We start from the raw sequence: 10,006 nt of genomic DNA, 5'->3' as shown, positions 1-10,006 counted from the left end.
AATCCATTATCAACCGCGATTTTTTCCAACCTTCCAACCAACTAACGAACCAACTATCGAATAGACCGTTCCGTATCGTTCCGCAGGGCATCTTCACGTACGTCGTGTACACAGAGCTGGCGTATTTCATACGACTACGATAAATACAAAAGCGTACAACAATATCCTCCGAAGACTGACGTTGATTGATTTAATTAACTTTGGGGATGTAAGGTGACGTGGAGCGATTCAGAAAGCGAAAGGACGACATGTGTCTGTACTCGACTAGTGGGGCCAAGACACGTGGAAAAGAACACTTGTCGCGATGGAGACGCTGGGCGGAGCATTTTCCTGTGCCCTGGGGTGGGGGGGGCCCAATGGCATGCATTCATTCATTCCGCATGCAGGAAGGCAGTCAAGATTGCCCCTCCAAGTCCTCCTCGCTCACCCAATTCCATCCCCATCCGCATCCCCATCTCTGTTGTTGTTTGTTGTTATTGTTGGAGCTGCTGCCTTTTTTTGTGGACGCCCCGGACTTCGTTCCATATTGAGGTTGAGATGGCCTTTGCGGGCAGTACAATTAAGCCGCCGCTGTAGTTATGTAATGGAATCGCCGTGTTCATGCTTGTTGTGTCGCGGATGCTAGACCAAATTCTTGTCTCCACTCGAGCTCGTTTCACGACGGAGCGATGCGTACCATGAGATCGTGACACAATACGTTGGGTTGAGTTGGCAATATAGAAGGGGAGGGATGTCATTCTTGCTGGTTGCTCTTGTCCACGGTCCAAGGTTAGCGCATTAGGATTTGTCCATCGCTTTTTATTTCTCTTTTGTTTTAATTATAGCTGTGCAGTTGACGTCGTCGTTTTAAGTCTCTCTCTTTCGTGTCTTAGATTTCAGTGAGAGACTCTGCTTTGTGTGCATTATGAATAAGGAGGATTGTTTAGTTCAAGGTGGTGTGTGTGTTTTTTTGAAATTGATTACTTGGCAATGTTGCTTTTGGGCTTGTCCAGTACGTTCTGTTTGGTTTGTGTTTGAATGTCTCTCGACTCAACGTAAGCATGATACCAGCCTCAAAGAGCTTATGCAAATTTTGCCCTTCACTATTATGTATGCATTTCAAAAATTATTTCCACTCTAAAACCTAGTGCATTGCGTTTTTCAAAGGTTGGCAGTGCAAATCGAATTTTGGGGTGGGGGGGGACTAAACCATGGGAGATATCGCTGGTACGAGAATGGAGGGTTGGGTGTATTATCTGAGCTCTAGCAAACTGCGATTAAATCACCCTCGTAAGCGATATTTGGTTCTTGAGGGAATTCGAGCTAGCTCTTTCAAGGATAAACCCAGAACTGGTGTTGAGGTACTTCTTTGTTTTTCCTTGATATTCGTGTGAAGAATGATGCATTTGAAGGGCGGCATCTATTGTCAGAGTAACAAGTTTTCTGTGTATGCTTAGATTCTGTAATCTAGAAGTCGCTATTATTTTATTTGCGAAATTTGTATGCGTTTATTATTTATTATTTATTGCTTATTTTAGTAGAGTAGGAGATTGTTCAAACTGGAATGAAGTCGGAACGTTTTATTTTATTTTATGATTTTATTATTCCTTGTTGTTTTGCAGATTCTTGTGAGATCAGGCATTATTGACCCGGACACACGAGTCATTGACCACGGCCGCGAAACCGTCCATGGCCGTGTTAGCTTGCTCCAGCCCGTCTCCTCTTTTTCAAGGATCATGATGAAAAACGATATTTCTTGGTTGGTTTGGTTGGCTGGCATTCTTGCAATTGACTCCAGGCATTTGTAAAAAAGTTCACGATAGAATCGGAACATAACTGGCTGCTTGGAGGTTTTGTGCTTCAAGCTGACAAGTAGATCGAGCCCACTACATGCTCAAAAAAAAAAAAAAAAAAAAAAAAAAAAACCTTGACACATCTCATGTTTTTTCTGTCCAGAAACGTTGAATTTTTACTTAATAGCCACTCCCGGTTTGCAGGTTTTCTTCGTATTTTCCATATACGATCCTTACGCTCCTGAAGCGAAACTTAGAGTGAGGAAAACCGCTGTTGACCATGGATGTTTTTCAGTTTAACTAGTTTGCAGCATTCCTTGTTTGCTTCTAGCCTGCTTTGAAACTTTCTGGCACAATCTGAACAGGTTACTAGGAAGGTATAGACTTTGGGCAAACAGATGCGCAGTATGGCTGTGTGGTCAACCTAGTAAAGCGTGACCAAATTATGTGCAGATTGGAGTTCAGAATGCGGAGGATGCTGCAAAGTGGATGCATGCTTTCAGGGAAGCTGCGGAAAGGGTATGGATTTTCTGAAGTGATTGAATGTTATTACTGATTCTGTTTCGGCCTAATATTTGTAGATAAGTCATTTGGAATGTGAAAGAGGTAGTATGTCACATTTTCCTCATGACAAATATTGATGGAGTTATTAGTTGTTTGAAATTGCATTTGTACTTGCTGAATTTATAGATCTTGCGCAGGCCCAGCCTCCAGGCACCAATAAAACTTTCCTTCCCTCACCTCCAGGACGTAGGCGTCTGCCAAATTTGAGGTCTGACCAAACGAGATCGTTTTGCAGTAATCTCTTAAATGTCACGCACAACATTATTTCTTTGACAACCATCTACATCATTTCATAAGTGATTCAGGCATTTGATTCATGTTACCTTCAAAAATGATGCAGGCGATCGGGAAGGAAAGGAAGTGGACTTTTTCGGGATGTTTCCGGAGTTTCGGATGCTTTGGGTGGAGAGGACTGTGTTGTCACACTTGAAGCAGGTCCGGTACATTAATAAAACCTTTCTTTCAGGGGTTCTGAGATGTCATTTTGTTTAGATAGAATCGTTCATACAGTACCAACTTGCCTATGTAAAAGAGGTGGCATTCTATGGATAACCGGCGCAAACTGAGGATGATTCTGAAACTAGTGGCCAGTGAGGTGCAAAAAATGCTTCATCAAATCTCGTTCTGTAACATGAACGACTGTCGGAATTTGATACCATATTAAGATATCACTGGTCATGCAGTAAATCATTGGACGGGTGGATTACTTACCAAGGACGCCTCACCTGATGTGGTTGCATCTTCCCCCTGGCAAATTATTGGGTGCAAGAATGGTGTGTAATTTTCTGCTCTTTATCTTCGTATAGTAAATTTCCTCTTCTTTATATAGACTTTTTAGCAAGATATCTGTTCTCTATTGCGTCGGGCAGTTCTAGGATGGACGATGAGATAGCCAAATTAATTATGCCCACTTCTGCTACTTATAACTGCATGACTGATTTGTTGTCCCACGTCCAGTTTTGCTCCGTAGGGGCAATCTCTACTTCAACATGTAAGTTATGGCATAAATCCACACGAGTAGACGCTAGAAACCCAATAATATATCTGAATGCATCACCCAGTAGATAATCTATTTATTCTGAACGTCTCTCACTCTCCATTGATGTGAGTTCTATTGGAAATGCAGGTCTACGTTTCTTTCAGGAAACTTCCGACGGAGATGAGAGTCTCTTAGAAAAGGTATCTGAACACTGTGCTCCTTTGGGACGCACTAAGTACGTGGAACATTGTAATAATCCCATACTTGGAATAGGATATGAATCCGCCAGCAATAATCTCAGAGCAGTGGACATGACAGAAATCTGTAAAGAAAATCACAAAATAGTTATTAAATTCATAGTCCGCCGATGCCCGGTATATGTTGGTACGAACTTGAGATCCAAACTTCATTTTTGGATGCTTCATTACAACATCTGTAATGATGCGAGAATGTGGTCACGAATTAATCTTCTGACTTCTTCTGTGCTATAGATCCGTGGGGACGACATTCCAACACTAATGGCTGTGGGGGTGGTAGATGCGACCCCTGCAAGTGTCTTCGAAACAGCTATGGCCTTGGGACGTTCACGGGCTGAGTAAGTTGATGATCTGTGTATCCTGCACTTCATTCTGCGAATCTGCAAGTCTTATGATACTTTTAGATGGGACTATTACATGGATCACTCGTCGATCCGGTGTTGCTGTTATTGATTGGGTGGAGTTGGAAAATTATGAACGTACGTTGCGTTGTTTTTCATGCGCAGAACTTCAGTGTATAGGTATTGATAATTGGAGGGTGAGTGTTCTACAATTAGTCTCATAACCTGGTTTCAAAAATATAGCTTAGACAGGTCAAGCACTTGAACGTCTGTCAATCACAATTTTGGTTTTACTCGGTTTGACCAGATTTGATTAAGCTGTCAAGAAGTTCAGCAATCACTGCACAGAGTCTGTTGGTTAACCTCATTAATCCTGGCTGCTTCAGTCATCTTAGGTGTCGCAATGTGTAGGTAACACACAACTGACGTCTTCTGCAGATGGGATTTTTGCTTCCACCAAGGTCGAGTCATAGAGAACGTTCACGGGCATACGGATATTATCCACGAACAATTTCATTCTAGGTGGCTTCCTTGGTAGGTTATTTTATCGTACCCATTTGAAATGTAAAAGAGCTTTTAAAATCACGATTGATTGTTGAAGCTGAACTGGAAGGAACTTTGTGTCCTTGATCAGTGTTATGATTGCTATTTACGTGGTAAATGCGTAATTTCTTTGGGGATGTTGTAGGCGCATGAAGCCTCGAGATTTGGTTTTCCAGCGTTACTGGCGTCGTGATGATGACGGGACATATGGTATGCAATCTCTGGTGTTAACATAGCAAAGTGAGAGATCTGGAAAACATTTTGTTCCTATAAGTCTGGTTTGGTTTAAGTCTAAAGATCCATGTTTTGGTTGAAAGTTTTGGTCTGAAATTTGATGTTCTATGTTCTTAGATACTGGCATCTCATGTTGTCAAAAAAATCATATATTTTTCGAATTTATGGCAGTTATACTCTACAACTCCATCAATCACGAAAAGTGTCCTCCTGGCAGGAAATTTACACGAGCTTGGTTACACAGTGAGTTCATGAAGATTCTTTATTATTACTGATAACCTTGACTTGTGAACTGGGGATAATGCTTACTGTTCATATCACTTCAATTCACCTTTTGTGTTTCTTTCCGGTGTCACGTATCTCTTGAGACAATCTTTTACCAGTTCATTTTTAGAACCAATCTCACCTTGGTTTGTGATATAATGATAGAACGTGACATTTTCCTTGGTCGTCAATGACAGCTTTACCTAGTTCTAATAGAATGTGCTTTTTTGGCTAGAGGATTGGAATTAATATCAGTCATTAAAGAAGTGCTCAATTTTCTAAAACAACGCTGCGGAGTGACTTGAAAATTCCGTTTGTGAAGGTGGAGGCTTCGTGATATCGCCTTTGAAGGGGAGAAAGGATAAGGTTAAGTGGTGCATGGTGAAGCACATTATGAAAGTGGATTGGAAAGGTTGGGAGTTTCTTTGGAGGAAGTCCCGAAATCGTGATATGTCACTTATCATGCTTGAGCGTATAGCAGGTTATTTTTTCTGCTTCTACAACTTTTGCATGAGTGCGTGCAGAAGCAGTTGACTTTGTGCCTTGACGGGCAAGGATTGTGTCTGGTATTGGAGGATTTCTCGCGGCTAACTTTCATTTAGAATATGCATATGTGGCACTTGTGATGGAAATACATAATGAGCTTGTTGAAAGGGATGATTCCAAGGTGTCCTTTTTCCTGCTAAAAAAGGAAAGTGATTATAAGAACATGCAAAGCTGCAGGGAAATTTCAACCATGATCTATATAGATTTTTGCCATGATCTAGAGGTATACTATTATCTGTGTGTTGATACGATCACAGTTTTACTAACCCCAGCGAATAAACTCTGTTTCAGCAATTCGTGAGCTGTACAAGGTGAAGGAGAAACCAATCATTTCTATGAAGAAAGAACACCACCAAAGACATGAGGACATCTTCTATGAGAGTGCAGAGCCCAAACCCGAGAGTGAAGATGAGTCATCAAACAGAGATAGGGTGTCTAATCAACCATCTCTTAAAGAATCAACCAGTAAATTCATCGAGGTTGCTGATGATGAGTTTTTTGATGCTGAGGAGCCCACGTCTTGGGAACGTGGAGAGGATCCTGAACTTAAATTCTACGAAGAATTGGAGGGTTCATCGATGGATGAAGTTGAACAAAAAGCTCACAACTTACCCGTATGGTCTGCTTAACTTTAGTTGTTAGTCGTTGCCTATCTCACACCAATTTGTCTAGTTCACAGTTACCTTACATATCTCATGGAAGGAATAATAATCCTTGTATGCCAATTTGTTCCAGCGTACCTGAAAGCGAATGTCACAGCTCTGGGACTGATCAACAAATTATGTCAATGCCATTCATGCACCTTGGCATGAGCATTCGCCTCATTTTGGCACACATAATCGTATTTCATGCTTTTTAAAGATACTTTTAACAGTTATATGCGTGTGCAGGCTCCCCAGAAAGCTGTATCTAAGGCTGCAACAATTGTTAAACGAATTCAGGACCTTGCCTCAGGTACCGTAAAACAACCTAAAGAATAAACATGTGATTTGAATTTGAATGTAATGAAAGATCATCTTCATTATTGCTGAAATTCTGACACATATTGATATTGTTCAGGTCCAAGACACCCTTCATTTTCAAGGTCATTAAGAAAGCTGGCTGATGAAGCAGACGTGGAGTTCATGAATCGGGAATCGTCGTTGGGTTCTGTTTATTGGGAGCCTGCTGAGCCTGGAACCTTCCTAATCCGCGGAAAGCACTTTCTTAGGGACCATAAGAAGGTGACTTTCAACTTCTTTAATTCCTCAAATGTGAAGCTCCTCCCTACACTTCAGCTGTGGCATAACACATATTTTGTTTTGATTCTTCTTTTGTTCTTCAATTTAGGATGTTTCCATGCTGACGGAAAATATGTTGAATTACGATTCTTTTACAAACTTGGTTTCACGTTGACTTTTAGATCATTTAATTGTCACTTTGATGCTCAGGTGAAGGCAGGAACTCCACTAATGCAGTTGGTAGCTGCTGACTGGTTCAAGTCTGACAAACGTGAGGATCATATCGCTGCTCATGATGGATGTGTAATTCAAAAGCTCTTCGCTAAACAGGTACTTCTTATACTCCGCTCGAAGTCTAAACGTTGCGGGCCCAGAGCTTTTGAGTTTTTTCGTTTTGTCTTCCTGAATGCAGAGGTCTTGCTGGTGTGCTGAAAGCAAGTGTTCCGAATTATTCAGTGTGGTTTTTCGATGCTTGTGGTTGTAATTTTCTAACTTATTGCTGACTTCGGTGTGCATACCTGCCCGTACATGATGGGTTCCTAATCTTCAACCTGAATAACGCATACCAATTTTTTGGTCTCTATGTAATCTCGCTTGCGGGTATACTGGTTGTAATAACTGACCTTTTTAGGAGATTGGGGGTGGCAGAAGAATGCTCATGAGGTGGCGGATTCATATTTTGTGATCATCAATCTCCAAGTGAGTTCATTAATGTAATTAAGTCTCAGAGTTTAGACGTGACCATGTGGGATATTAGGATGCCATGAGCATGAATACTAATGGATTTCTCACTGCTCTTCTGTTCATTTTTTTTTCGACCGTCGTTCGGCTGGATTCTTTTTACTTCCATGTTTTTTTAAAAAACTTTAACTAAGCTTGATGAAAACGTGGTGAAATGCCTCAATTGATGAGGAGAAAAAATGTGATTGCAGGTACCAGGCACACCTACGTATAGCTTAGTGCTTTACTACATGACCAACAAGCGCCTTCAGGATATTCCACTGCTCGAAAACTTTGTTCGTGGTGATAATCGCTATCGTGCCTGCCGCTTCAAACTCTGCCCTTATGTCGCCAAGGTTTGTAATAGATCTAACCACTGAAACCTTCTTAGAACAAGCAGTGTCGGTCAGTTGATTTACACAGAAATTGAGTTCTCCTCGTTGATCGTTGATATACTCTAGCAATGTCCCATCACATAATCGAGCATAAAGTGGAAAATATGCACATGGCACATGTTTTTCGTTGAACTGATGTCAGCTATTTGCTTTTATGGATGCGTCGGACTTACGAGGAGATTGAAGCAACTCTCTTCCACCAGTGCATAATTCATTGAAGTATGTACTTAACTCATTTGGGTCCTTCTTAAGTATCAAGTGTATAAGTTGGTTCCAGGGACCATGGATCGTGAAGCAGAGTGTAGGGAAGTCAGCTTGCTTGGTGGGGGAAGCTCTGGACATCACCTACTTCTCCAGCGATAACTACTTGGAGGTGATCTCTCTTAACTTGATCTTGAATGTGTATCTAATAGTGTGGGGCACAATTTGGGAGTATTATTGATATTTCTATCAGTAGTAAAACTGATGACTGTCTTTTCTGCAGTTGGACATTGACATTGGATCGTCATCAGTCGCGAGGGGAGTGGTCAATCTCGTGACTGGTTATGTTACAAAGTTGGTCATAGAGATGGCCTTTCTCATTCAGGTATTTTGATTCCCAGTCCTTTTCCATTAACATGATATGGTGACTTTATTTCTCCTACAAGAGATTCAGAATGCGCACGACCAAAATGGTGTACTTGCAGACCTAGTGATTTTGAACCTCTACTGTTCATCAAGAACATTTCTCTCCGAAAGAATCTTTTGTTTTATTTTCCTAAACTTCAAATAGTAAATGCCAATTGCAAAATCAACGTTCTTTGTGCTGATCGGTCCTTGCAACTAGGTCTTCTGTGTAGACAACTTCTGTGACTAGATTCAATTCTGGCATTTGAAGTAGAACCCTTTCCAACCACTTCTGAACATTTGTGCTACTGAACTAATTTGCAGGCTAACACAGAAGAGGAGCTACCAGAGAAACTTTTGGGGACTGTTCGGATCTCTAATTTAGATATGCAAAAAGCAGTGCTTCCACCGCCAGAGTACTGAACTGCTGCACAATGCTTGAAGTAATATTTTCGTTCTACTTACGTCCACATTGGGAAGTGTAAAAAGTAGGGAACTCTTTTCTAAAGGTTGCATGAAGTATGAAACATTATGTACATCATTGTTGTCTTAAAATTGTTAGATACACAGCACAGAGAATCAGGCATATATGTGCATAAGTGACAAATTTCAAAAAACTAACAATTACTTCTAAATATTATCTCTTGAAGGATCTGCCATCTGTCAAACATACCATTTTTCAATTTTTGTAAAGTGCACACTGAATAAATTTACATAAAGCCAAAAGAACATTCTTCTGCAAGCAATATTCTAAACCGTCATCAATAGTAGTCAAATGAATCTTCTCAAGTATGACAAATAACATCAGCATATCTTCAATAAATATCACTCCTTGAAATGATACTTCTTTTCAAAATAAGAAGTTGTCACTCCACATAGCATGATGACCATAAATGTTGACTTTATGTAACTTTGCAATGGTTTGAAGGAATTTGTTACAACAACAAATCAAAATGATACTAAAAAATTTGGTTTTGAAAAATCCTAGCCATGATTATTGGCAAGATAAGGCTCTAGCAAGCTCCTTTGCACAAATGTGAGGATTGATATGAACAAGTGTAGTTTCATGCATTGAGTCTTGAAATTTTATATTAAATCCAATCTGTAGAAGTCTTGCATATTGTCCAAGGAGTTCGTAACTTCAACATAAGCATATCTCTGTAAAGATGATACCAGCTAAAAATAGAATAGATTAGGATTTAGATTTATCAAATCTACAATGTTTGATCGAAAACTTGAATAGTTTGTTCAAATCCTAAGTTGTAACAGAAGGAGCATAGGAGTCCTATATAGCTGTGTATAAGGATGATATTAAGAATAATTTATTCTATAACATTAAAGATATGGATGGAGCATGTGTTAATGTTGCCCATGGTATTGGAAGAGCCGTGGCAAGCAAAACACGTATATACGAAAGATAGGGTGGAGTTATAATTTATCATAGTAGTTGCTTTTATGGAAAAAAAAATGCAAAAATCCACCCTACATGAGCAATTCCAAGTGAACTTCTCTTTGAAGGTTTATTTTGCACTAATAAAGGTTTTTTGCTTATTAATAGAATCTTA

At 40.1% G+C, this 10,006-nt stretch overlaps 1 protein-coding gene across 5 annotated transcripts; it reads left to right on the top strand.

Moving 5' to 3' along the window:
* The first annotated feature begins 437 nt into the window (after positions 1-437).
* LOC112287331 (protein ENHANCED DISEASE RESISTANCE 2-like) lies at positions 438-9,093 on the top strand. 5 transcript variants are annotated; one of them, XR_016505313.1, is made up of 23 exons: positions 438-768; positions 1,147-1,340; positions 1,602-1,676; positions 1,977-2,030; positions 2,226-2,291; positions 2,474-2,544; positions 2,677-2,771; positions 3,020-3,109; positions 3,463-3,515; positions 3,807-3,910; positions 4,352-4,447; positions 4,602-4,666; positions 4,862-4,933; positions 5,277-5,435; positions 5,792-6,114; positions 6,391-6,454; positions 6,560-6,723; positions 6,931-7,050; positions 7,352-7,419; positions 7,653-7,796; positions 8,113-8,208; positions 8,320-8,421; positions 8,766-9,093. XR_016505313.1 is itself a non-coding variant. In XM_024530234.3 (23 exons), the coding sequence occupies exons 2-23, from the start codon at positions 1,191-1,193 to the stop codon at positions 8,862-8,864; spliced, it is 2,313 nt and encodes a 770-aa protein (XP_024386002.1). In that variant the 5' UTR covers positions 438-768; positions 1,147-1,190; the 3' UTR covers positions 8,865-9,093. The 5 variants fall into 5 exon arrangements, 4 of the variants coding, with proteins under 4 accessions (XP_024386002.1, XP_024386003.1, XP_024386004.1 ...); XM_024530234.3 differs by having other exon boundaries at positions 7,369-7,419; XM_024530236.3 differs by having other exon boundaries at positions 447-768; positions 1,602-1,738; positions 7,369-7,419.
* The last annotated feature ends 913 nt before the right edge of the window (positions 9,094-10,006 follow it).

This window comes from Physcomitrium patens, chromosome 10, assembly GCF_059467195.1.
Source record: "Physcomitrium patens ecotype Gransden chromosome 10, ASM5946719v1, whole genome shotgun sequence".
Taxonomy (NCBI): Eukaryota; Viridiplantae; Streptophyta; class Bryopsida; order Funariales; family Funariaceae; genus Physcomitrium; species Physcomitrium patens.
This window is presented reverse-complemented; position numbering and strand designations above follow the sequence as displayed.

Bases quoted from the DNA above. Each gene is read 5' to 3' on its own strand.
- LOC112287331 (XM_024530234.3), top strand. From the start codon at position 1,191: ATGGGAGATATCGCTGGTACGAGAATGGAGGGTTGGGTGTATTATCTG. The intron at 2,031-2,225 runs GTGAGGAAAACC...AATTATGTGCAG, and splicing joins CTCCTGAAGCGAAACTTAGA to ATTGGAGTTCAGAATGCGGA. The intron at 2,772-3,019 runs GTCCGGTACATT...CTGGTCATGCAG, and splicing joins TGTTGTCACACTTGAAGCAG to TAAATCATTGGACGGGTGGA.